The sequence below is a fragment of the Trichechus manatus genome, unplaced genomic scaffold (genome assembly GCF_000243295.1).
Source record: "Trichechus manatus latirostris isolate Lorelei unplaced genomic scaffold, TriManLat1.0 scaffold00144, whole genome shotgun sequence".
Taxonomy (NCBI): domain Eukaryota; kingdom Metazoa; phylum Chordata; class Mammalia; order Sirenia; family Trichechidae; genus Trichechus; species Trichechus manatus.
The window spans coordinates 1,336,000-1,362,455 of NW_004444080.1; the positions used below are offsets into that span (position 1 = coordinate 1,336,000).

The 26,456-nt window shown below is 37.3% G+C and overlaps 2 protein-coding genes across 3 annotated transcripts in view; one reads left to right on the forward strand and one right to left on the reverse strand.

Moving 5' to 3' along the window:
• Window positions 1-2,308, reverse strand: part of SASS6 (SAS-6 centriolar assembly protein) — a 40,652-nt gene extending 38,344 nt beyond the window's left edge. Inside the window, exon 1 of the mRNA XM_004385717.3 lies at window positions 1,963-2,308. Coding sequence (XP_004385774.1) covers window positions 1,963-2,027 — 65 coding nt within the window. The 5' untranslated portion in view covers window positions 2,028-2,308. The remainder of the gene's footprint in view (window positions 1-1,962) is intronic.
• On the forward strand, window positions 2,274-25,956 carry TRMT13 (tRNA methyltransferase 13 homolog). Of its 2 annotated transcripts, none has more exons than XM_004385735.2 (11): window positions 2,274-2,527; window positions 5,204-5,250; window positions 5,339-5,405; window positions 7,464-7,526; window positions 8,121-8,190; window positions 8,336-8,442; window positions 8,798-8,965; window positions 10,635-10,707; window positions 21,567-21,641; window positions 24,931-25,363; window positions 25,656-25,956. In XM_004385735.2, the coding sequence occupies exons 1-11, from the start codon at window positions 2,381-2,383 to the stop codon at window positions 25,849-25,851; spliced, it is 1,446 nt and encodes a 481-aa protein (XP_004385792.1). In that variant the 5' UTR covers window positions 2,274-2,380; the 3' UTR covers window positions 25,852-25,956. The 2 variants fall into 2 exon arrangements, with proteins under 2 accessions (XP_004385792.1, XP_023595756.1); XM_023739988.1 differs by lacking the exon at window positions 2,274-2,527 and adding an exon at window positions 2,536-2,761.
• Window positions 25,957-26,456: the final 500 nt, after the last annotated feature.

Genomic DNA, 26,456 nt, shown 5'->3' on the forward strand with positions numbered 1-26,456 from the left:
TTGAGGATTAGAATAACTCTTTTGTTGGAAAGCAAAAGGAGCTTTATAGCCTCAGCACCTAGGACAGTTCCTGGTACATAGTGCGCATTCACAGATATTTCTTGAACTAAACTAGTCCTGAATACTTAACTAAAAAGTCTAGAATTTTCCCCCCTATAAAACAAACTACCTATCGCCATGGTCAGGGTCAGCAAACTTTTTCTTGTAAAGGGCCAGACAGTAAATATTTCAGGCTTTGCAGGCCATCAGGTCTCTGTTACACTTACTCATTTCTGCAATCGTTGCACAAAAGCAGTCATAGATAATACATAAACAAATGAGCATAACTGTGTTCCAACAAAATTTTATTTACAGAAACAGTGCGACATACGGGCCATAGGCTGTAGTTTGCCAACCCCATATATAGATGATAGGAATATATGAAAGGAAAGGTCTCTAAAGAGAAATGAAAAGTTTGAAATAGTGTTTTAAGAAGATAATTGTGATGACAGTGTAACGAGATGAAGAACAGCTAAGAGCTTCAACAATGAAATCAGAAGTGACACCCTTCTTTCTGTTATCTTCTATAATCATTCTAGAACAATACCATCCAATAGAGATATAATGAAAGCCACAAATGTGAGCTGTGGATGTAATTTTAAATTCTCTAGAAGCCACATTTAAAAAAAAATTAAGCTAGAATTAATTTTAATAACGTATTTATTTAATCTGATATATCCAAAATATTGTCGGTTGAAAACAATATAAAAATTACCAATAAGATATTTTATTCTTTTTTTTTTCCATAGTAAATCTTCAAAATCTAGTGTGCACATCAGTTTGGATTAGCCACATTACAAGTGTAAAGTAACCACATTTGGCTAGTGGCTACAATATTGGATAGCACAGAAAACTGTCCATCTAACACAACCTACATATCACCATATGCAGCTGCTGGTTTTGGTACCATCTCTTTGCCTGGCTTGCCAATTGATTTGGACCTAACTCTGAACCACATTAATGGCAAATCAATAAATCAATGTCTTCATTTTTAATGTTACATTTCCACACCATTCAGTTTTCACATACATTTTCACACCTGTTTCTCATAACCATGTTGGGTAGGCATGTTATTATATGTTTTACAAGTGAGAAACGTAACGGTTTCGAGGAGCTAAGAGACAGCTACGTGGTGGAACTGAGACAAAAATTTAAATCCCTGACTTCTGGTCAAATCTCTCTGTTTAAGCCCCAATGCCACCACCTCCTTAATCAAAGTTCCAATTTTCATTTATCTGTGAGACTGGTCTGTATCTCCTCTCGCAGTGTACTGTAAACTCCATGAAGACAAAGGCTGTTTTTCTTGACCATGTATTTTCAGTGTCCAGCAAGGTGTTTTGCTAGTAAGCAATATTCTTGAATGAATGAAGTTTCTGGTTTTTCCCTTACTGTTTTTAGTCCATTAAACGCTAATTTGCTTTTTTTTTCCAAATAACTAATGTTTAGAAGAGCAAAGTACACTATTAAATGGATTTTTTTTTTTTTTTAATTTGAGGGTTAAATTTACTTCCAAAGGAGAGAGCGAGAAAGGCTGAAGCTGAGGCCTGAGTTCTACTGCTGGCCCTACCGTGAAATCGATGACAGCACTCCCATAAATCATTTTACCTTTCTGGGCCAGAGTTCTTATCCGTCAAAAGAGAAGAGTGGAGCTATAATCTCCACAATTCCGTTCAGCACTAGGATTTTTGACATTGACTAGATAGGAGTTGGCTTCCCATTTCCTTATACCCCTCCTTTGGCCCCCTCTGCAAACGCGAACTTGAGAGGGGTACCCATTGAGTCCCAGCTGGGTGTTCTCTCTGCTTCCAGGCAGGCGGGCCGGACACCCAGCCGCAGTCGGTGTCCACTGGCAGGATCCGCCATCTTTCTCCCTTGGCCCGACCCCAACCGCCACCCACAGGCAACGGGTGGCGCCGACCTCACCTTTCTTCGCAGTCTTTGCATTTCACCTGCAAGGGAACCAGTTGCTGGAACAGAACCTGGCTCATGTTGGACCGCTGCCTGGCTGGTGTGAGGAAAGGTCCGACAGGCCCGGCCTTTAGCACTAGCCTGAAGAGCGTCAGGGCCCTGGTAAAGTTTGAGTTTGGCGCTCGACTCTCACAGAGGAGGCGGGGAGACAGAAACGGGAAGGAAGACGGAGGAGGTTTGGACTTTGCCAGCCACCGTCAGTTTCTTCCGGTTTTGCGAAGAATAGCGAGAAGACGGTTGCGGTGGTTCCGGAAATTAGCCTGTACGACGGGACGCGAGGCAGCCATGTTTGTTAAGGGAAAGGGAACCCAGGGAAGCTGAGAACTTTTCTTCACATCTTAAGGTGCTCGACACCGGAAGCGGGTCCTGAATTATGGCGGCTTTTGCGCCGACCCCGCAAGCGACTAGTTTTCCAGCTGAGGGTAGATGCGGTTATTATGTGGAAAAGAAGAAGCGGTTCTGCAGAATGGTGGTGGCAGCAGGGAAACGGTTCTGTGGTGAACACGCTGGAGCCGCGGAGGTCTGGTATCGCCCTACCCTCCTGAGAGTCCGAAATTAGTTTTCCGGTCTGAGGGGTTTTGGGACGCGGCCCCTCTCCTCTTTGAAAGATTTCTGCTGTCTCCTGGATTATCTAGGTTTTCCTTTAATAAACGCTATCCTGCCCTCCCTGGGGAACGGTGATGAGAGCTAGTGATGAGCATTGTTTTCTTTTACTAAGTACAGCAGCGACGCATTATCTCAATCCTAGCTCATGGTAATGCTAGATTTTAGTTTTACTTCAAGCTACGGCTTCTTACACCCCGCCCACCCTTCCCAATGGGACGTGGTAGTTTTAGAAAGCCATTGATTGACGATCCCGAGGTTTCACTAATTGTGTTCTAATTCTCGTTTCTTAAGTGGTAACCATTTCTTGTGAATGCGGTTTTGAGAGAAACTTTTTTTAAAAAAAATTTGTTTAGACCTCCAATCTTTAGAAAGCAACGTAAAACTACTTGCTGGCAAGGAGGAGGATAGATTAAGGAAGCTAATAATTGACTCCCTTTAAAATTTAGAACAGAAGGCATACAACTGCATTCGATGATACACCTATACATGTAATTGTACTGTCAAACAATATATGTATATATGTAAGTGTATATGATATATGAAATAGATAAAAATGAGAACGAGAGGAGCAGGATACTACAGAAAAAGTATGTCAGACTGAGAGGATTAGAAAGAGTAAATCAAATAGGCCTGCATCTAGTTTTCTGTCCTCTGGATGTCCAATATTACTTACATTCTTTTTCTTTGTTAGTCAAAAGGTTTATCCGTCTAGAGAATATCCAGCACAGATCAGTCGCCTGAGCCCTTTCATCGCCATTGCTCATCATAGCTATAGCCCTACTTCCTATTTTGATTTGACTGATAATTTGCCTAGAATAAAGCATACTGAAGCAAGGACATTCTTGTTTTGGAATGTGCAAGACCTGTAATTTAATCATGGAAAGTCTTTGAAGTAAACCTGCAGTTGCACTGGCTGGTTTTTAAAGGGACCAGCAAGCATCTCTTGGTTAAAGAATAAGATAGATTTTATTTCTACTTTATTAAAAGGCCTTAGACTTCACCTTACCCAGACATTTGGAAGGTGATTGCAGATGGTGACATTAGTAGAATGTGAATAGATCGTTACAAGCTGATTGGTATTTTTGGAGAGGAATGACATCATATTGTTTTTAGTCCCTTGAATAAAACCTGCAAAACACCGAATGAAAACACTTTCTATGACTGTGATTTGCTTTTGAATCATGGCCATCCTACTGAATCTGTAATTTATGATGCACTTGGGTGTTGTGTTTCAGTCTTTTTTAAAAGGTATCATAAATTCCTGTGAAGGCACCCCTTGTACTCATTTTAACCCATTTGTTCTCAGCTGGGGGTGATTTTGCCTCTCAAGGGCAATTGCCAATATCTGAAGACATTTTGGTTGTCACAGCTGGGTCATGTTACTGTCATCCAGTGAATAGAGGCCAAGAATGCTGTTAAACATCCAAAAACGTACAAGACAGCCTCCCACAAAAAAGAATTCCCAGCCCAAAATGTTAAGGTTGAGAAATCTGTTTCTAACCCCCCAAAATAAATGGAAATAGTACTGTTTTATTAAATCATATAGGTAGACTTTGTGAACTGCAGTAAAGTGTTTTTCTTACATAGAGGTTTGGTTTTAAAGTCAGCAAGAAGAAATAGCACAATGTTTTCAAAAATTATTGAAAAATCATTTAACTTTGCCATGAAATTCAGTACACATAGTTTCATGGATATACCAAGAGGCACATCAGACTAAAATAAACTAAAAAAAGTTAAGAATAACAGCCAGCACTTAGAATTTACATATGACCAACACTGTGCTAATCATTTTTTTAAATTTAACTCACTTAATTTTTACAAACCTTAGAAGGTAAGACATATTATTATTCTCTTTCAAATGAGGCTCTAAATTTGACTAAGATCCCAGAGCTATTAATAGATAGAGATAGGATTCATACCTAGGCGTACCTAGCTGGTCTGTGGTCTTAACTTTTACGGTATTGTATTGCACACAGATTCATGTGGAATGTTGGGCAGAATTGTCAGACCTATTCATTTTCCTTTTTTTCCCCACTGCAGATAGTTAAATACTTGTAAGTTAGAAACAAATAGGATTCGACTTTGCTGTAGTAAAAAGTTACAAAACCAATAGGCTATGGCAACATGGCAAATAATTAACATATTTAACTGTTTCTAAGATACTTCTTTTTTTCATTCAAACATCTTTGAAATCAAGATGCATCTTTAAACCAATGATATGTCATAATCTAAATTGGCAGCATTTTTTCTTTCTCGGAAATACGTAATATAATAATGAATATTACAATTGATACTATTTTAGATTCAAAATTCCATATGTAGGCATTCATTATAACCTATTTGAAGCTATATACCCTTGTTTGTCCGAAACAGTATTTCTTCTTATATAAATAAACCAATTATTTTGGAGTTTTTTTGTTGTTAAACCCTTTGACCTGATTTTACCCATTTTTCATTCTGTTCTTTTAAGGTTTTCTTACCTTGTTCTGGTGATGCATAAGCTTATGATACACTAAAGTTATATCTAATATCTGTAAGTGATAAACTTGATATTTTATTTTAAGTAAATATATTTCTTTTAATTTATTAGGAAGAAAATGCTCGAAAAAGAATCCTGTGTCCTTTAGATCCAAAACAGTAAGTGTGGTTCAAGTAAGCGTTTTTCTGTGCTGGAAATAGTAATTGTCACAAATCTCATTTTAAATAATTTTCTCTTTAAATTTAGTACAGTATATGAAGATCAACTAGCAAAGCATTTGAAAAAATGTAACTCAAGAGAGAAGCCAAAACCCGTAAGTGTTTTATCAGTAAAATTGAATGGTGAAATGTGTATGTATAATATTTATATATTACTAGGTTACAGATATGAATGTTTAACAAGGCTCTTGCCTCAGGAGGCTTGATTTTGGTAAAATACATTTGAGTGTATTATAAGGTCTCGGACTGTAAATCCACTTAGTCTGATTCAGAAAGTAGAATTGTATGCAACATGAATGTTATTCAGATAGTTAAAGTTCACATCTTATTTACTCAAAAATATTTACTTAATGCCTACTAAATATTATTTAAAATTAATATTATTTAGATAAAATATGAACCCTGCCTTTAGGGAGATTATTTGAGACTGTTAAACTTATAATTAAACCAATTAGAGATCTTGTTTAGTAAGGTCAGTGAAAGAAGTAAACACACATGTGATAAGAGCATGTACTTGCATCAAAGTTAAAATTAAATCTAAGGGATCAAGAAAGGATTCCCAGAGGAAATAACACTTGGGCTGAGTCTTGTTGAGTCAAAGAAAAAGAAGAATCCTTCTAGGCAGAAAGAATGTGCAAAAGCATGGAGGTAAGAAACCACATGATGCTTTTAAGGAATTTGAACCTTATTCTGAAAAATATGAGGAACCACTGAAGGATTTTAAGCTGAGGAATGCTCAGATGTACCTCTTAGAAAACTTTCTCTTACCTCAGTGTGGGAGGATAGCTTGGAATCAGGAGGACTAGTTAGGGGGCTATTGCTGAAGTCCAGGTAAGACATGATAATAGACTGAATTAAAGAGGAGGGAAAGGTGGTTATATTCGTTTCAATGCCAGGACACAGTGGAAAGAAAAGGAGGAAAGTGGTGGGAAGATGCAGGGGGGGACTTAAGAATAGTCTTATCACTATTCTCCCTTACTTTGTAAATATGTTCATCAGTTTAAAGAAAATTTTGTATACAAAATGAAAGTAGTTGATAAGTCTCTCCAATATAAATAGCTTTCATATTTAAAAATCTAATCCACAACACAAATTTTTGGGAGTGCTCTTTGTAATGATTTTAAACTAAGAGCACATCAAATTATAAGTTATAGCTAATTTTCCAGTCACCCAGCAAAACACTGTACTACTTGCAGTCCTTTCCCTTTCCACTCATTCAGCAATTTCCGTTAGTATCCAAATAGATAGAAGTAGCAGCACACGCACAATCAAGGTGTTACCTTTCAGCCTCTGTTAACAAAGTTCCAGGAGTTGTTTTCACTTTTAAAACAGAATTTGCAGAAATAGTACTGTTTCATTCATCTAAATCTGTACTGCCTATATGATAGCGACTAGCCACATGTGACTATTCAAATTAATTAAAATTAAATAATTCTGTTTCTCAATCACACAGCCATATTTCAAGGCTAGTGGCTACCATGTTGGCTAGGGCAGCTATATAACATTTACATCATTGCAGAAAGTTCTATCGGACGGTGCTGGTTTAGATCTTTACAGATTATCTGAAGATGGACTAGAAAGATCTCGTAATGTTAATTTAAACAACTTAGTTTCACAGAACATTTTTTCAGTTTTTAGTTAGTATTTTAAGATAGAAGAAATCAGGCTTATACCACTGTAATATCTATATTTTATCCCTATTTTTTTTTCCTTCCTAATCATGCTGCTTGTCTGATAAATAGCCATGTATACGTGATACTTTGTCATTTTTGTTTTAACATCATAAGGAGAAATTGGCAAGGTCCTCAGTCTATGCTGTAGACAAGCAAAAATTTTAATAAAAATTACCAGTGAATTTCTTTTAGACTATAAATACATACACAGATAACCATCTCACTAGTACTAATATGTAAGATCCTGAACATGCAGATTTTTATCTGTTCTCTTCTCTGGTGTGCTAAATCCCCAACACCTATATCAAGCCAGAGACCATAGTAGGTGTTTAATAATTTTTTAATAAATAAATGAACAAGAGGAAGGTAGAAGATGGGGGATACAGAGAATAGGAAGAAGGGGAGGATCAGGTTTTTAGCTTAATTTTTGTGAGCTCTTCACATTATTAACAGTATTGTTATGGTTTTGTTTTTGTTAAGGACTTCTTTATTCAAGATATTAATGCGGGCTTAAAGGATGAAACAGAAATACCTGAGCAATTAGTAAGTACATTAACTTAATATTTAACTTTAAAAGGTAATTATGGGCTATCTCCATTTTGTGAATAAGCTGTGTTGTAGTTTTTGTCTGAATGAGTCAGTTATTTTGAATTTTCAATACATTTTTTATAGAATCAGTGTTATTGATGATGGTTGGTTCTCAGACTAGCTCACGCCCCATAACAGAGCTACAGTATGACTCAGAGTCCTCATTTGATTCGTGAACCCTTCTGAGCCTAGAACTGCTCTTGACCCTGAGAAAGTTAGGGAAGTTGAAGTACCATGGCAGAGACTGAGTAGAGTGTAGCTCTTGAGCGGTTCCCATGGCAGCTTAGGGAAAAGGTTTTAGCAGAAAGAAGAGTTGCTGTGTGGAATATACTCTTGGGGAGCTTGGTAGCACGGATAGATACACACACACATACACACACGCACACGCACGCACACACACATACATGTGTATATTCTCAAATATATATGTATATAAACATATATACAAATTATATATGAAGTATTCACAGATCAGATAAAACTTGTATAAAGAAGTTTAGAAGAAATGCATTTTTTGGCAGTATTATTTAGTTTTATTTTTGTATATAGGTGCCAATTTCTTTTCTATCTGAAGAACAGTTGGAAAACTTAATTAAGAAATTGAGAAAAGCAAGTGTAGGTAAGTCTGCCACAAGTTGCAAAATAAATTCTTCTAGAGGTATTAGATGGTATATGAGTTGATAATGTAAAAGAGGTTACTGTTGTTCAGAGTCTTATGGTTTCGTGTTTGATTGCTTAAGATGCTCTGCTTACATTTGGCACAGGTTTGAACTCCACCCTTAAAGATCAAATTATGTCCCATCCAGTATTGCATGATGCCCTTAATGACCCTAAAAATGGTGATTCTGCTACCAAGCACCTGAAACAGCAGGTATGTTTAGGCCATAGTAACTCTACTAAATGGCCTTTTATTCATTTGTAAGAAGCTAGATTTGTATTCTTCCTAAATACAGCTATTAATGAGATTTTGTTTAGATTAGTTTATCTTTCCAAGTACAGAATTTTTCTATTTCACAAAGTATGTGTATGTTTTTGGTATGGATATGTTTCTGAGTACTGATAGAACAAGTATTAAGTATTTTAAAAGAAAAAATTTAAAGCCAAAAGGAAATTCTCAATATGAACATGCTACCTTAACTTATAGATGTACAAATTACCTTGCTGTTTTCCCGATTGAGCCAAATGTGTTTGCTGTAGTTTGTAAAATAATCTCGTGAAGTTTCCAGGCTTCTATTTTAGGTAACATTGAAAAATTAAAGTTACTTGGTCCAAGAAGATGCTTTGTTGAGTTTGGAGCAGGAAAGGGAAAATTATCTCACTGGGTTGATATTGCCTTAAAAGATGCTGAAAAAGTGCACTTCATCCTAGTAGAAAAGGTTACCACAAGATTTAAGGTGAGTAAAAACATTGCAGTATACTAGTAAACAACTCAGTGTTTTTCTTATTGTTAAAAAAAAATTATATTCAGGAACCTGTCTCTCAAAGAATGCAGAAGAAAGTGAATTTTATTTTTTGCGTATTTGATTGTAGCTTTTTACTGTTTCTAACTGATGACTTAAACTGAAGGTGAATTTTTTTATCTAAATTTTGTAGTCCATTGATCTGAGTTCTCAAACTTTACAGAAAAAGGAAAATATGTGAAAAGAGCCAGGTTAGAAGTTAAATCTTGAGTTCTAATCCTACCTCTGCCACTTACTAACCATTCATTCAGTAAACATTTATTGAATGTAGTGCCAGGTATCATAGTAGACCTTGGGTATATAAGTTCAAATAAGACAAAGTTTCTCTGCTCTATTACATATTTTTATAAAGAAGAGACAGACAGATAAATGATTGTAGTAAACTGTTAAAGGCAATATAAAAAAAGCACATAGAATACAGTGTAGATTCAAAGGAGTGATTGACAAGTTTTGTTGGAGGGAAGGAGTAGAGAATGACTACACAGAAAACATGATGCATGAGCTTGAAAGGTGAGATAGTGCTTCCTAGATCAAAGGGTTTGAGAAGCAAATACAGTGTAACCAAATGGCTGAAACAACAGGGAAACATTTCTGTGGTGCGAGCCCATGGTATAAAATGGAGTTCAGCAGTAATGAGGCTGGAGGAGAGGGCTAGACTAGTGAAGGTCTTGTATTTTATGCTGAGGAAAGAGACTTTATCTGCTAGGTGTTGGCGCAGCCGTTACGAGCATGGTTGCTAACAAGAAAGGTCAGCAGTTCAAATCTACCAGCTGCTCCTTGGAAACCCTGTGGGACAGTTTTACTCTGTCCTATAGGTTCTCTATGAGTTGGAGTCAACTGGTCTGGTGAAAAGAGGTAAGTCACTTAATATCATCAAACCCCAGTTCCTTCATCAATGAGTTAGGAAATTTTAGAATTAAATGAAGTAGTGTTGTCTTAGGCTGGGTTCTCTAGAGAAGTAAAACCAGTAAAGTGTATAAATATATATATAGAGAGAGAGTTATATCAAGGAAACAGCTTACATGATTGTAGAGGCTGGAACGTCCAAAGTCCATGGATCAGGGTAGAGGCTTCTGTCGATTCATGTAGCTGCAGGGGCTGGTAAACCCAAGATCGGCAGGTCGGAGAGCAGAGCTCCTACCTAACAGGCTGTGAAGATCCATGAATCCCAAGATGGCAGATAAGCTGATAGCTCAAGTCCCAAGAACCGGAGGTCAGATGAACAGGAGGCAGCTGCAGGATCCAGAGCAAGCAAAAAGCCAGAACGTCTGCTTATATTTGGATGTAGGCCACACCCTCAAGGAAACTCCCTTTCAGCTGATTGGCAACTCATACCAGACATGGGAGTGATCACATATAAACACTGAGGATAATGGCCCAGCCAAGTTGACACACAGTCTTAACCATCACAAATGTATACATATATGCATAAATAGTTATAAAATTGTCAAGCCTTATAAAAAGTTAGGAGTTTTCACCAAAGAATATATAGTTTTAAGTTTTATTTGCTTTGAATTTTGACTTCAAATGGAAATCCTTCATGTCTATAAAGTTTTTTTTGAATAAAATATCATTGTTATAATAATATTCTCTGTTTTTATAGGTAGATGGTAAACACAGAAAGAAAAATTCAGTATTTGAAAGACTTCAAATTGATATTCAACACTTGTGTTTGAGTAAGTTGCATAACTTTCAGTTGTTTTTAGGTGCCATCAAGTCAGTTCGACTCATAACAACCCTGTATACAGCAAAACAAAACACTGCCCAGTCCTGCGCCATCCGCACAGTCATTGCTGTGTTTGAGCCCATTGTTGGAGCTGCTGTGTCAGTCCATCTCGTTGAGGGTCTTCGTCTTTTTCACTGACCCTCTGCTTTACCAAGCATGATGTCCTTCTCCAGGAACTGGTCCCTCCTGATAAAAAGTGCATAAAACAAAGTCTCACCATCCTTGCTTTTAAGGAGCTTTCTGGCTGTACTTCTTCCAAGACAGATTTGTATGTTCTTTTGGCAGTCCATGGTATATTCAGTATTCTTTGCCATCATAGTTCAAAGGTGTCAGTTCTTCTTTGGTCTTCCATATTGATGGTCCAGCTTTCACATGCATGTGAGGTAATTGAAAATACCATGGCTTATGTCAGGTGCACCTGACATCTTTCCTTTTTAGCATTTTAAAGAGGTCTTTTGCAGCAGATTTGCCTGATGCAGTAGGTTGTTTGCTTTCTTGACTGCTACTTCCATGGGCATTGATTGTAGATCCAAGTAAAATGAAATCCTTGACAACTTCAGTATTTTCTTTGTTTATCATAATGTTGCTTATTGGTCCAGTTGTGAGGATTTTTCTTTATGTTGAGGTGTAATCCATACTGAAGGCTGTAGTCTTTGATCTTCCTCAGTAAGTGCTTCAAGTCCTCTTCGCTTTTAGCAAGCAAAGTTGTGTTATCTGCATATCACAGGTTATTAATGAGTCTTCTTCCAGTCTCTACCATAAATCGTAGAAGTTTCAGACTCTGAGGGTTGCTTAGAAATCTAATCATGCAGAACTGTTCCTCAGGGAAAACAAATTAATCTATTGTTAATCTAGAATATTATAGGTAACGTTTACATAAAGGTAAATTGAATTCAGGTTAAAACTTTAAAAAATTCTTTTTCAGTATCAGCTGAAAATGAAGTGTGATATTAGGGAAGAGTTTAAAATTTTTGATATTTTGATTCCAAAAGTCCTTATATTGCTTCTTTGTCCAGTTTAAATGAATGATTGAGTCTGTTCATAAACCATGAAATAGCCTTTTGCCTATAATTAACATGACTTTACTTGAACCGTTAAAGAAAATGAGATAGTTTTCTGTTGTCTATTGTGTAGGAGACACTTCCTAGAATTCTAAATTATCCCAAAGAAAATAACTTCATCCCTGTGGAACTCATATTCCATACACGCACACACACACGCACACACGCACACATACACACACACACCCCTTAGTTATATTCATTCGTGCCCTTTATATACCTTTTCTATATACATTTTTAATGAAAATAATACAAATATATCCCTACAACCCCTTCTACCTGCTAAGTTTAATCCAGCTTTGTAAGGCAGCCGGCACATATATATAAATAGCTGTATTTACTAACTGAATATATTATGTCAGAAACCGTAAACAAGTTTTTATGCTATGTGTTGAATTCTTATTAACCATACTGAAAATTAGCCTACTGTATTTCTTAAATAGTTCTCATATGACTCTTCTCTGCCCACCATGTGCCCCCATCCCATGTTTTTACATATGAGAAGAGAGGAAGATTAATAAAGAAAGGATTGAGCAAATATCTGCAACATACTTCAGTACTGTCCTTTAGAATTTGCATTAATTTTGGAAAACTTTTCTGTTATGTGCTAAAGAACAGTGACCTACCCAGGCCTATAGCTGCTAATGAGAATGTGAATTGTAATCTCCTGACTTTTCTTTTATACTTCAATATTTTCTTGATTTTTAGCATGAAATACTTACATAGTAACATACTGAGAGTGATTAGAAGTTTTGAAATGAGTAGCAGGTGGAATTAGAGGATTTCTCTTCCTTTCTGGGTTGCAGGGTTGGAATTTACTGTTAATTGTTTAGGAGAAGAGAAAGAATAGGAAGTGCCTATTTAATAAGTTCACTGCAGATTTCCCTCCCGCTTTTCCTTTTTATTTTTTTGGTTTTTGTTAAAGTTATGCATGTATGTAGTTAAAAGAGTCAAAAACTACGTGTATGTACTTCTACAAAGTTTGTTATAAAAACAGCATCAGCTGTTTCTCTCCCTGCCTTTTCTCTCTCTTCAGAGAAAACCACATTCAACTCTTTTACGTGAATTTTTATACTTACCTAAATTCTCTAAACAACAGGCTTATGTTGATTTTTACTTCTTGTTTTTTAATGCTTGTCTATTGACTGTGCAGTATGATAGATGAAGATTGGGATTTTTTTCCCCTCCCCGCACATATACTTCCTATTCCTCATCTTTCTAATATAGTTAAATTATAAATTTTGTAAGCTAAGCTTTCTCATTTTTCACATCTGAAATATTTAGTAAATTACAGTTAATTTTTTCTTGTACCGTTTTTTATTGTTGATACTTTATATTTTTATGTACCTAGTTTTTTTTTTGTTTTCCTGTATTTATCATTAATTAACCAGTTTTCTAGGTCTCCTGTCAAGATGTTCAGTTGCATCAGGTATTCGGTCGGTTTTGTCATCCTGAAAAATTCTTTTCTGGATCCTTCAGAGCTGTTTCAATCTGGGCTGAATGCCCTCTGTTCCTGTGGCCCAGATGTCACCCTTAAAACTCTCTTCAGTCTCTTCCTGGGGATTCCTTTCACTCTCCTGGGTTGGAATTTTTTTTTTCCGTATCTTATCCCACATCTTTCACTATTAATTTGCTGTCTTGGGTAGAGCACCTCTTATAGCTTCCCAAGAAACCATGAATTAAAGATAAATTTGAGGGTACCACTGAATGAGGGTGAAGTGTACACAGCTTGATGAAGATAAATGATGTCACTTAAAATATACACAAGAAAAAAGGACCTGTTGGTAATTGCTATGGCATGTATCATTTTGAAAGAACAGCAACGATAACCAAAAAATATATGTGCAGATATATATGTATGTATGTAGGCATATACATGTGTACAGGTTTATTTATGTGAGTATATATGTGTATGTAGGTGTGTGCATATGAATGTATGTGACTGTATGTACATATATTCAAATATATAATAAAACACAAAGGGGGAACAGTTAGACGAATACTTAAATATAACCAAAGATCTTGTGGGATTGGTTTTCTGGGTTTGAAGGATTAGGACCACAGTCTTGTGGGACATCTCGGTCAAATGGCGTAATATAGTTCATAAAATTACATTCTGCATTCTAGTTTGATGAGTTCCATTTCATTTTTGACGACTTCCAATTTTCCTAGATTCCTACTTCGTCCATTCTGTGTTCCGATTATTAATGGATGTTTTCAGCTGTTTCTTCTCATTTTGAGTCAAGCCACATCAGTAAATGAAGGTCCTGAAAGCTTGACTCAGTCCACGTCATTAAGGTCGACTCTACTTTGAGGAGGCAGCTCTTCCCTCGTCATGTTTTGAATGCCTTCCAACCTGGGGGAGCTCATCTTCCGTTACTATATCAGACAGTGTTCTGCTGCTATTCATAAGATTTACACTAGCTAATTCTTTTCAGAAGTAGACCGCCGGCTCCTTCTTAGTCTGGAAGCTCAGCTGAAACCTGTCCACCATGGGTGACTCTGCTGGTATTTGAATACCAGTGGCATAGCTTCCAGCATCACAGCAACATGCAAGCCTCCACAGTACGACAAACTGACAGATATCCTCAGCATCAATGAGCTGAAATGGACTGGTATTGGCCATTTTGAATCAGACAGTCATATGGTCTGCTATGCCAGGAATGACAACTTGAAGAGGAAAGGCATTGCATTCATCGTCAAAAAGAACATTTCAGGATCTGTCCTGAAGTACAACGCTGTCAGTGATAGGATAATATCCCTACGCCTACAAGCAATACCAGTTAATACAACTATTATTCAAATTTACGCAAAACCACTAAGTCACAAATGAAGAAATTGAAGATTTTTACCGCCTTCTGCAGTCTGAAATTGATCAAACATGCAGTCAGGATGCGTTGGTAATTACTGGTAATTGGAATGCAGAAGTTGGAAACAAAGAAGAAGGATCAGTAGTTGGAAAATATGGCCTTGGTGATAGAAACGATGCTGGAGATCACAGGATAGAATTTTGTAAGACCAACCACTTCTTCATTGCAAATACATTTTTTCAACAACGTAAACAGCACCTTTGCACGTGGACCTCACCAGATGAAATACACAGGAATCAAATTGACTACATCTGTGGAAAGAGACAATGGAAAAGTTCAATATCATCAGTCACAACAAGGCTAGCGGCCGACTGCAGTACAGACCATCACCTGCTCATATGCAAGTTCAAGGTGAAACTGAAGAAAATGAGAGCAAGTCCAGAGAGCAAAAGTACGACCGTGAGTATATCCCACCTGAATTTAGAGACCATCTCAAGAATAGATTTGACGCGTTGAACACTAATGACCAAAGACCAGGTGAGATGTGAAATGACATCAAGGACATCATACATGAAGAAAGCAAGAGGTCATTAAAAAGAAAAGACCAAAAGGGATGTCAGAAGGGACTCTGAAACTTGCTCTTGAATGTAGAGTAGCTAAAGCAAAAGGAAGAAATGATGAAGTAAAAGAGCTGAACAGAAGATTTCAAAGGGCGACTCGAGAAGACAAAGTAAAGTATTACAATGACACATGCAAAGAGCTGGGGATAGAAAACCAAAAGGGAAGAACACGCCATTTCTCTTGCCAAAAGAACTGAGGAGAAAAATCAAGCCTCAAGTTGCGATAGTGAAGGATTCTATGGGGAAAAGCATCAAAAGAAGATGGAAGGAATACAGTCACTTTACCGAAAGAATTCGTTGACATTCCAACCATTTCAGGAGGTAGCATATGAGCAGGAAACAATGGTACTGAAGGAAGAAGTCCAAGCTGCACTGAAGGCATTGGCAAAAAACAAGGCTTCAGGAATTGACAGAATATCAATTGAGATGTTTCAACAAATGGATGCAGTGCTGAAGTGCTCACTCATCTATGCCATGAAATTTGGAAGACAGCTAGCTGGCCCACCTACTGGAAGAGATCCATATTTATGCCTATCCCTAAGAAAGGTGATCCAACCAAATGTGAGAATTATCAAACAATATCATTAATATCACACACAAGTAAAATTTTACTGAAGATCATTCAAAGTGACTGCAGCAGTATATCAACAAGGAACTGCCAGAAATTCAAGCCAGATTCAGAAGAGGACATGGAACCAGGGATATCATTGCTGATGTCAGATGGATCCTGGCCAAAAGCAGAGAATACCAGAAAGATGTTTACCTGTGTTTTATTGACTGTGCAAAGGCATTCGACTGTGTGGATCATAACAAATTATAGAAAACATTGCAAAGAATGGGAATTCCAGAACACTTACTTGTGCTCGTGAGGAGCCTGTACATAGATCAAGAGGCAGTCGTTTGAACAAGGGGATACTGTGTGGTTAAAAGTCAGGAAAGGTGTGTGTCAGGGTTATATCCTTTCACCATACCTATTCAATCTACCTGCTGAGCAAATAATCAAGAAGCTGGACTCTGAAGAAGAATGTGACATCAGGATTGAGAAAGACTCATTAACAACGTGCAGTAAGCAGATGACACAACCTTGCTTGCTGAAAGTAAAGAGAACTTGAAGCACTTACTGATGAAGATCAAAGACCACAGCCTTCAGTATGGATTACACCTCAACATAAAGAAAACAAAAATCCTCACAACTGGACCAATAAGCAACATCATGATAAACGGAGAAAAGATTGAAGTTGTCAAGGATTTCATTTTACTTGGATCCACAATCAACGCCCATGGAAGCAGCATCCAAGAAAATAAAGATGCATTGCATTGGGCAAATCTGCTGCAAAAGACCTCTTTAAAGTGTTAAAAAGCAAAGGTATCACCTTAAAGACTAAGGTGCGTGTCTTAGTCATCTAGTGCTGCTATAACAGAAATACCACAAGTGGATGGCTTTAACAAAGCGGTGTTTATTCTCTCACAGTCCAGCAGGCTACAAGTCCAAATTCAGGGTGTCAGCTCCAGGAGAAGGTCCTTGTCCTTGTGATGCATCAGTCTTCCCTTGGTCTGGGAGCATCTCAGCACAGGAACCCAGGTCCAAAGGACACGCTCTGCTCCCGACACTGCTTTCTTGGTGGTGTGAGGTTCCCGTGTGTCTCTGCTTGCTTCTCTCTTTTATATCTCACAAGAGATTGGCTTAAGACACTACCTAATCTTGTAGATTTCATCAGTATAACTGTCACTAATCCATTTTATTACATCATAGTGATCGAGTTTACAACACGTGAGAAAATCACATCAGATTACAAAATGATACACAGTCATACAATACTGGTAATCATGACCCAGCCAAGTTGACAGATATTTTTGGGGGACACAGTTCAATCCACGACAGTGTACCTGACCCAAGCCATGATGTTTTCAGTTGCCTCATGCATGCAAAAGCTGGACAATGAATAAGGAAGATGGAAGAAGAACTGACACCTTGTAATTATGGTATTGGCAAAGTATATTGAATATACCATGGCCTGCGAAAAGAACGAACATATCTGTCTTGGAAGAAATACAGCCAGAATCCTCCTTAGAGGCAAGGATGGCAAGACTATGTCTTATATACTTTGGACATGTTATCAGAAGGGATCAGTCCCTGGAGAAGGATATTGTGCTTGGTAAAGTAGAGGGTTAGCAGAAGAGAGGAAGACCCTCAATGAGATAGATGGACACAGTGACTGCAACAGTGGGCTGAAGCATAACAACCATTGCGAGGATGGTGCAGAACAGGACAGTGTTTTGTTCTGTGTACATAGGGTTGCTATGAGTCGGAACCGACTTGAAGGCATCTGCCAACAACAGTGTTGCTGTTAAAAACTGAATCTGCTCTGAATCCTGATTTCTTGTACATGATTGACATTTTTCTTTCTAGAAATTTATTGGCTCTATTCTTTGTTCTTGATGTTCCAAAATTTCACAGTGATATGCCTTGCCATGGTTCTATTTTTATATGTTGTGCTGGGCACTTGGTGGACCCTTTAATTTGTAGCAGCAATTCTCCAATCAGGAGCAGTTTTGCTTCCCAGGGGGACACGTGGCAATATCTGGGACATTTTTGATTGTTACAGCATTAGGTGTGCTGTTGACATGTAGTGAGTAGAGAGGCCAGGGATCCTGCTAAACATTCTGTAAGGTCCAGGACAGTACCCCACAACAAAGAATTATTGGGCCCAAAATGTCAATAATGCCCAGGATGAGAAAACCTGGTTTTGAGATTCCATTCCTCTCAGCTTTCCAGGCAATTTCTTTGCATTCATTCTTTGGTAATTATTCTACCTTTATAATCTCTTTTTCACAAAATAGTTCATTTCCATTTGTTTGGTGTGTCTCTTTCAAGTTAGAGGCTGTCCTCAAACATCTGGTACTCCTTAATGGTCTGGTCATAGTTAAAAGATCTGAGTATATAGGTGGGTTTGTAAACTCTGAACTTCACCCTGGGGTGATCTGCTTAAGGTTTGATATTTCTTCCTGGGCTGGTTAGATTCCCCAGAGAAGCCTTCCAGTCGCCTCTGTAGAGGATAAAGGTCTAACTACCATCATTCTGGGACCCAGTGGGGAACAATAGTTGAAGTGTACGCACACTCACTTAATCCTTCTATTTTACCACACTTCATCTCTCAATTGCTGTTATCCCTCAGTCCACAGACCCCCTGTTTTACCTTCTCCAGAGAATTAATTGCTAGTCTTCCACCAAGTGAGAAAGGCTATGAGGTAGGGATCTGACTACTTCTTAAACTGTCTACCAGTACTCTATTAAAGCCACTCCAGCTCCACTTCCAAGGTGCCTGATGCCCATAGTTCCTCGGCCTTTTCGAGATTCATGGATTAAATTGGGTTGGTTCTTAGCCTTGCCTATTTTTGTCTCCTTTCCTCTTCTTCCAGACCTTGTATAGTTTATGCCTTTTAACAAATCCTTTCACTTTTCCTTTGGTGGAGTTTTAGCAGGGAACAAAATGGTGCTTGTGTTCATTCTGCCGTTCTTGCCCCGATCATCTGCCCTGTTTTCCAAGCTCAAAGAAATAGAAGGGCAAGGAGATAAGTTAATGTGTCAAGCATAAACACGGAAGGGCTTGCTTAGACATGCTTTCTCTTTACACTAATTGATGGTAAGCTTCTTCAAGCACCATAATTTAAACCTCTGTAAACAAAGGCGAACTATTCTGCTTGGCATCAATTTTTTTTTAATTGCATTTTAGGTGAAAATTTATAGTGCAAATTAGTTTCTCATTCAAAAATGTATACACAAATTATTTTGTGACATAGACTGCAATCCCTGCAGTGTGTCAGCATTCTCCCCCTTTCCACCCAGGATTCTCTTTGTCCATTTGTCCAGTTTTCCGGTTCCTTCCTGCCTTCTGGTCTTTGCGTTTGGGCAGGTGTTGCTCATTTGGTCTTGTATACTTGACTGAACTAAGAAGCCCATTTCTCACATGTGTTACTATTTGTTTTATAGGCCTGTCTAATCTTTAGCTGAAAGGTAGACTTCAGGAGTGGCTTCAGTTCTGAGCCAGCAGGGTGTCCAGGGGTCATAGTCTTGGGGGTTCCTCAAGTCTGTGTCAGAGCAGTAAGTTTGGTGTTTTTTTGTGATTTTGAATTTTGTTCTATGTTTTTCTCGTCCTCTGTCCAGAACCCTGTGTTGTGATCCCTGTCAGACAGGTCAGTAGTGCTAGCCAGGCATCATCTAGTTCTTCTGGGCTCAGGCTGGTGGATGCTGTGATGTGATCCATTAGTCCTTTGGACTAATATTTTCTGCATATCTTTGGTTTTCTTCATTCTCCTTTGTTCCAAACATGATAGCACCAGTAATGTATCTTAGATGCTGCTTGTAAACTTTTAAGACCCCAGATGCTACTCAACAAAGTAGGAGGTAGAACATTTTCTTTATGAACTGTGTTATGCCAGTTGACCTAGATGTCCCCCAAGACCATGGTCTGCAGCCCTCAGCCCCAGTAACTTGGTCCCTCAAGGTGTTTGAACGTGTCTAGGAAGCTTCTGTGACTGTGCCTTGGTCAGGTTGTGCTGACTTCCCAGTATGGTGTGTTGTTTTTCCCTTTACCAAAGTTAACACTTGTCTACTGTGTACTTAGTGATTTCACCTCCCCTCCGTAATAACATTCAAAGATTGTTTTTTTCTGTGTGTAAACCTTTTCTTGGGTTTTTATAATAGTAGTCTCATACAATATTTGTCCTTTTGTGATTGACTTATTTCACTCAGTGTAATGCCCTCCAGATTCATCCGTTTTGTGGATTCATAATTGTTCTTTGTTGTTGCATAGTATTCCATTGTACGTATGTACCATACTTTTGTTTATCCATTCATCTGTTGATGGGCACTTAGGTTATTTCGATCTCTTTGCTATTATGAATAATGCTGCAGTGAACATGGGTGTGCATATGTCTGTTCATGTGATGGCTCTTTTTTCTCTAGGATATTCCTAGGAGTGAGACTGCTGGATAGTATGGTATTTCTATTTTTAGCTTTTTAAGGAGGCACCATATTGTTTTCCATAGTGGTGGTACCATTTTACATTCCCACTAGCAGCGCATAAGACTTCCATTGGCACCAATTTCTTATAGCATGTATTACCATCTCAAAGCAAGACATCAGAAGAGTTGGAATATTTACTTAGCACCTCCTTTGGACTAGATGCTGTAGTAGAATTTGTAGGGGGAGGCATACTTTTTATTTTAGAATCTTTGAAGAAGGAAAATGAATAGGAGAAAAAGATGAAAGCCATGAGTGTGATATTCTACATTTTACTGCATTATCAAGCCTTAGTGGCTCAGTGGTTAAAGCGCTTAGCTATAAACCAAAAGGTCAGTGGTTTGAACCTACCAGCTGTTTCATGGGAGAATGGTGTGGCAGTCTGCTACCATAAAGATTACCACCTTGGAAACTTTATAGGGCAGTTCTACTCTATTCTGTAGGATCACTATGAGTCAGAATTGACTCGACAGTAGTGGGTTTAGTGGTGCAGTGGTTAAGCACTCAGCTGCTAGATGAAAGGTCAGTGGTTTGAACCCACCAACCGCTTCACAGGAGAAAGATGTGACAGTCTGCTTCCATAAAGATTACAGCCTTCGAAACTCCATAGGGCAGTTCTGCTCTGTCGTGTAGGGTCACTATGAGTAGGAATCAACTCAGTGGCAACGGGTACTGCTTTATCTTGCTGAAATATTTTTTCTTTAGTGTTTCAGAACTGTTACGGTTATTATTTTCAGAACAGTGTGAATAGCTTAGATGATACCTTATTCTTGATCATTAAGATATATTAAAAGTCCTATTTATAGTTTTAATTATAATATTGAATACTGTTTATACTGTACGTTATACATACGTGTATATATAATATATGCATGTATTATGAGTTAACTGTATTATTCATGCAAAATAAATCTTCTAGTAGGGAAAGTTTTGAGTCCTTTTATTGATGGATTAATACTTAGCAAAATAAGTCTTCTAGAAAGGCAAATTCTGAGTCCTTTTATTTAATATTTAGCATGGTATAGAGGAAAGCTTTGACTTAAGAGTCAAGAAACTTTTACTCTAATTTTGGCTCTGTAAGTAGCCAGCTGTTACTTAGCAAGTTGCTACATCTTTAAACCCGTCATTCCTAAACTATAAAGGGAGGATTTTTTTTTCTTTTTTTTTTTTTTTTTTTTGGTATCTCTTTCAGATCTAAAATCCAGAGGTTCTAATTATTTCTTTCTTTTGGAAGGCCACATCATTTAACTTATCTCACAAGGAACTAACTGAGCTCTCATTTCCCTTTATTTCAGACAAGGTTCCTTTGCTAATAGAAGAAAAACTACCTGTGGTAGGAATTGGAAAGCATCTGTGTGGTGTGGCAACAGGTATGTAACAGACTAATAATGTCTAGACTAACATATTAAATTTTTAGCTTAACATGGTCCCAACCATTTAAATAGCCTCTTTTGAATAATTTTGATAACTTATGTTCGCAACCCATTAATCTTCATGGTTGCTCTAAAATCACTGCTGTCGAGTGGATTCCAACTCATAGCAACCCTATAGGACAGAGTAGAACTGCCCCATAGGGTTTCCAAGGCTGTAAATCTTTATGGAAGCAGACTGCTACATCTTTCTCCCATGGAGCCGCTGGAGGTTTTGAACTGCCAACCTTTCAGTTAGCAGCCAAGCTTTTAACCACTGTGCCACCTGGGCTCTGTGGTAGCACTGGCCTATGTAATCTCAAATACAGAGCTTTCCTGTTTACACTTTTTGCAGGATGATTTAAGAATTTTATGGGTAAATACTGTGTCATATGGGACCTTAAAGTTCTTTGGGTTATATTTCAACTAAAAAAGGAATCATTTATGGAACTTAATGTGGTTCCATCCCAGAAGTTACTGACTTTTTAGATGAGTTGATTTGGTAGGACTCTGAACTCTCTCCCACCAGATGATTTTTGTGTATCAGGATTCTGGGATGTTTGCAAGGACAAAAAAGAAAAAAGAAATGTTAGGCAAAAAAAGCTAAGATGTCTTGTTTTAGCACATTTATCCATCAGATTTAACATGTTGAAATGAAAAGAACGTGAGGTTTGGAATCAGACTGTCTAGGGTTCAACTGTGCTGTGTAATCTTGGCAAGTTAACCTTTCTGAGCTTTGGTTACCTCATAGAGGTAGGGGCTAATAATGTATAATTTTCTAGGTCACATAATATTGGCATATATTAGTGCTCAGTAAATGTTAACTATTATTACCTCTTCTTCCTGCCTCCTGCTAATATCATCGTCCACGTGGGAAATTTATAGCCTCCATAAAACATTATTTAAATTGGGTGGAAATGGCTTTGAGTACTATATATTTGTGTTGTCCTTGATAGTTTTTAGACTGCATTCACGCATCATAAAAGCTTTCTGAAGTAAGCCAATTCTATCCTGGGATATAGGGGACAGAGGAAGCACACTCCTTTGATTCTTAGTTTTCTTTAGCTGCTATCTAATCTCTCTCCTACACATCTAATCCAAGTTTCTCAAAAGTGTAATCTACGTTGGCCAGATCTATTTCTCATGTCCCACACACTTTTCCCTTTTATTCACTCTATCTGAATTCTCACTTCCTTACTCTATTATTCTATTATCTTACTAAACATCTCTGCTGCAGTTGCTTACTCTTACTGAAATTGTTCCCTTCTTTTTGTGACACTCTTTTTCCTCATTCTTCCCCTATATGTATGCCATTTATTCTCTGTTACTTTAATGGACTTCTTCTACTACCTGTTCTTTAAATATTAACTTAAGATTCATATGCTGCATACTGAATGTCTTTCCCCTTCTTAAAACTCTTCAGTAACTCCCAATCACCTACAGGATAAAGTCCAAGCTGTTTAATGTACTAGTCTCAATAATCTAGCTTGTGCCTTCCTCTCTGCCACTTCTTGCCTTTATCGTTCAGCAACATTAAACCTTGTTTTCCCTACATACCAGTGACCGTCTAGTCAATTCTGACTCATAGTGGCCCTATAGGACAGAGTAGAACTGCCCCATAGGGTTTCCAAGGCTGTAAATTTTACAGAAGCAGACTGTCACATCTTTCTTCTGCAGAGCAGCTGGTGGGTTCAAACCACCAACCTTTTGGTTAACAGATGAGCACTTAACCACTGCACCACCAGGGCTCCTTTTTCCCTACATACCATACTGTTTCTACTCTACCTGGAATTCCTCCCACCTACCCAAACAAAAAAACTGGTCAGTTTCTACTCATGCTTCAGGTCAGTTGTCACCACTTTCAAGGAGCCTCCTTAAATATTAAGATATGCCTGCTTAGAATTTATCATATTGCCTTCTGCATATCTTTGCCTTATTGTATTATAATTATTCATTTATATATATAATTTTCCCACTACATTGTGAATTTTTTTAGCATAGGGCCTGTGCTAACGTGGTGTTTGGTATGTAACAGGAATCAGTAAATGTTTGAGTGAATGAATAATCTTGGCCAAGATTTGCTGTATTTTCTTGTTCCTTACTAAGTATGTGGCTTTGTCACTTAAGTTCTTATAAATGATGGGTTGAAATAGATTACTGCAGCTCCTTCTGATTCTAAAATAACTTCATTCTTTTAATCATTTTTCTAGTTACTCACATTTCTGAAAATCATATAAGTCAAATGTAAATAAAATAGTGGCCTGATATATTTTGTCACAAGATAATAGTTTGCAAAATAATAGGTTAGCTATTTCTATAGTGAATTCCCTTTAATGTTTGCTGACTTGAATTCATATATTGAATTAAATATATTAATGAATATAAGATCATTTAATATTCACTTGTGACATCTTAGGGTAGTAAAATTTGAAAATATATATACTTTTGATTAAACAGGGTAACAATCTAATCAAACAGAAAATACATGTTTTACAGAAGAGTATATGTGGGGTCTCTCCAGTACTGTCAACAGTATAGCAGTTGTCAATGGGAAATAGCTATAGTCCTCAAACATCCATTTGCTTAGGTTTAAAATGCACTAAAATTTTTTATTTTAATCTGGAGTACATCTGCCTACAAGTTTGTCTGTATTAATTATCATGGCATCCTCAATTCTTTGCACATGAAAGGCACTCAGTAGCTATTCATTGAATGACTCTCTTAAATATAGTAAGACTGCACTGAGGCCTACCTTCCACATCCTGACCTTCTCAGCTCCTCAACTCTTCACTATTTGCTGTGAACATATTAAGTTTAAGGACTGACATCAACCTAAGCAAAACTGCCTTTCTTCTTTATTTCTTCCTTTAAGTTTCTTAAGCTCAAAACTTCCCTGAAATGTAAATACAGGTAAATTTTTTCCTATACAAGTCATTTCCTCAGCTAGGATCAGAGAAATGAGAGCCAGTTCAAGTTTTTCCCAACTGTAGATCTTAAGCTTCAGGCAGTTTCTTTGGGAAATGGGCTTCCTGCAGAATAAATCTTTAGAGAAAGCGAGAAGATGATGAAAAAAAGAGCAAATATGAACAAAGTTGATAATTCATGAAGGAATTTCTACAAATATAAAGCTAAGTAGGCTTCTGTTGTTTTTATTGTTGGGTTTTTAAAAACCATACTGCTTAATAAATGTAAAAAATATTTATTTTTAAAGATGATGTGGTTTGGGGGGGCCACATAATTGTGTTTGCAGATCTTGCATTACGATGTTTGCTTGAAACCTATGCTGCCAGTTGTGAGGAAAGGAATGAAGAACCTTTAGCCAAACGCATAAAGAATGATAAAACAGAAACAGAAATTAACACTTTGGCCAAGGAAGGAAGTGAAAAAAATGTCCCAGAGAAGTGGACCCCTGTGGCTGGCATTGTTATTGCACTCTGTTGTCACCACAGGTGTGATTGGAGACATTATGTGGGCAAAGAATATTTCAGGGCTCTAGGCCTTGGAGCAGTGGAATTCCACTATTTCCAGCGAATGAGTAGTTGGGCCACTTGTGGGATGCGGAAAACATCTTTGGAAGCCTCAAATATTACCACAAAGAAAAAAGATAATCAGAATGATGAGCATGAAGTGCATGATGACGACGGATACAGAATCGCAGATGATAGTGCTGATAGTTTACCTGGGTAAGTGATTACTTTTGTAATGCACAACATTAAAGGAGAAATGTGATTATTGCTGTTACTTTCTTTGTAGATGAGTATTATAAACATTCATGAAAATATATTTTAGAATAAGTGAAATTACGTATTTTTTTTTATTGTGGTCATAAATAAAATATCTTTGAAGCACTGGATATAGTACCTATTATATGGTGGGTTATTTAATAGCTTCTCAGTAAATAGAAGTGACTAAAGTGATTTTTTATAAATGCTTATAGAATTTTAACATTGTTTGATGTGTGTTTATCTGATTTAGGTTTCTTACTATTGGAGAAAAGAAGAAAATAGGACATCTTTGTAAATTACTGATTGACCAAGGCCGGGTACAGTATTTACAGCAGAAGGGATTCAGTCCTGCTTTACAGTACTATACAGACCCTCTGGTGTCTTTGGAAAATGTACTGTTAACAGCTCTACCAAGTCATTCTTCATCACCAGAAGCAGTTGCTTAGGAAAAGAAATTTTGAACGTCTGTCTTCTGCCAAGAAAATAACATTTTGAATTGTATTTTTTTATATTCATGAAAATATAATTTAAATAACATGAACTTTAAAAAATGTGGCCTCATGAAACTTTGGTAATAGCTTTGTTTTTCACTTCAGAAGTCCAAACATTAGAGAATTCACCAAATTCTCAAAGTAATCCTCTTCAGCAGGGCATCTCGAATTATATTATCCATCAGTATTTTTAGAGACCAGTAAAGTTGTCAACAGTTGACTTGGTTATCTGAAACACACACAACATATCAACATGTAACTATCATTTTAACTTTCTATTTGCATTAATTTTGGAAACTTACTTTCCTTTAGTTTTATCTAATATTTTTTATTTCTCAAGTTTAGATAATGATCAAGTATCAGTTTGTAACAAGGGCCAATCTGAGAATTTGGCATGTATTTTGATTTTTTTTTCTAATGCAGATGAAAGGATAATGAATTGTGATTTTTTTTTTTTAATGCAAACAAATTCAAATATGTTCACAGTCAGTGAAGTCACCTTCAGATTTCCAGAGCCATACCTGTATTTACATATTGTCAGAATTTGTCCATGGCAAATA

Coding starts and splice junctions, on each gene's coding strand:
- TRMT13 (XM_004385735.2), top strand. CDS start 2,381: ATGGCGGCTTTTGCGCCGACCCCGCAAGCGACTAGTTTTCCAGCTGAG. Junction 5,406..7,463: donor CAAGAGAGAAGCCAAAACCC/GTAAGTGTTTTA, acceptor GTTTTTGTTAAG/GACTTCTTTATTCAAGATAT. Junction 7,527..8,120: donor CAGAAATACCTGAGCAATTA/GTAAGTACATTA, acceptor TTTTGTATATAG/GTGCCAATTTCTTTTCTATC.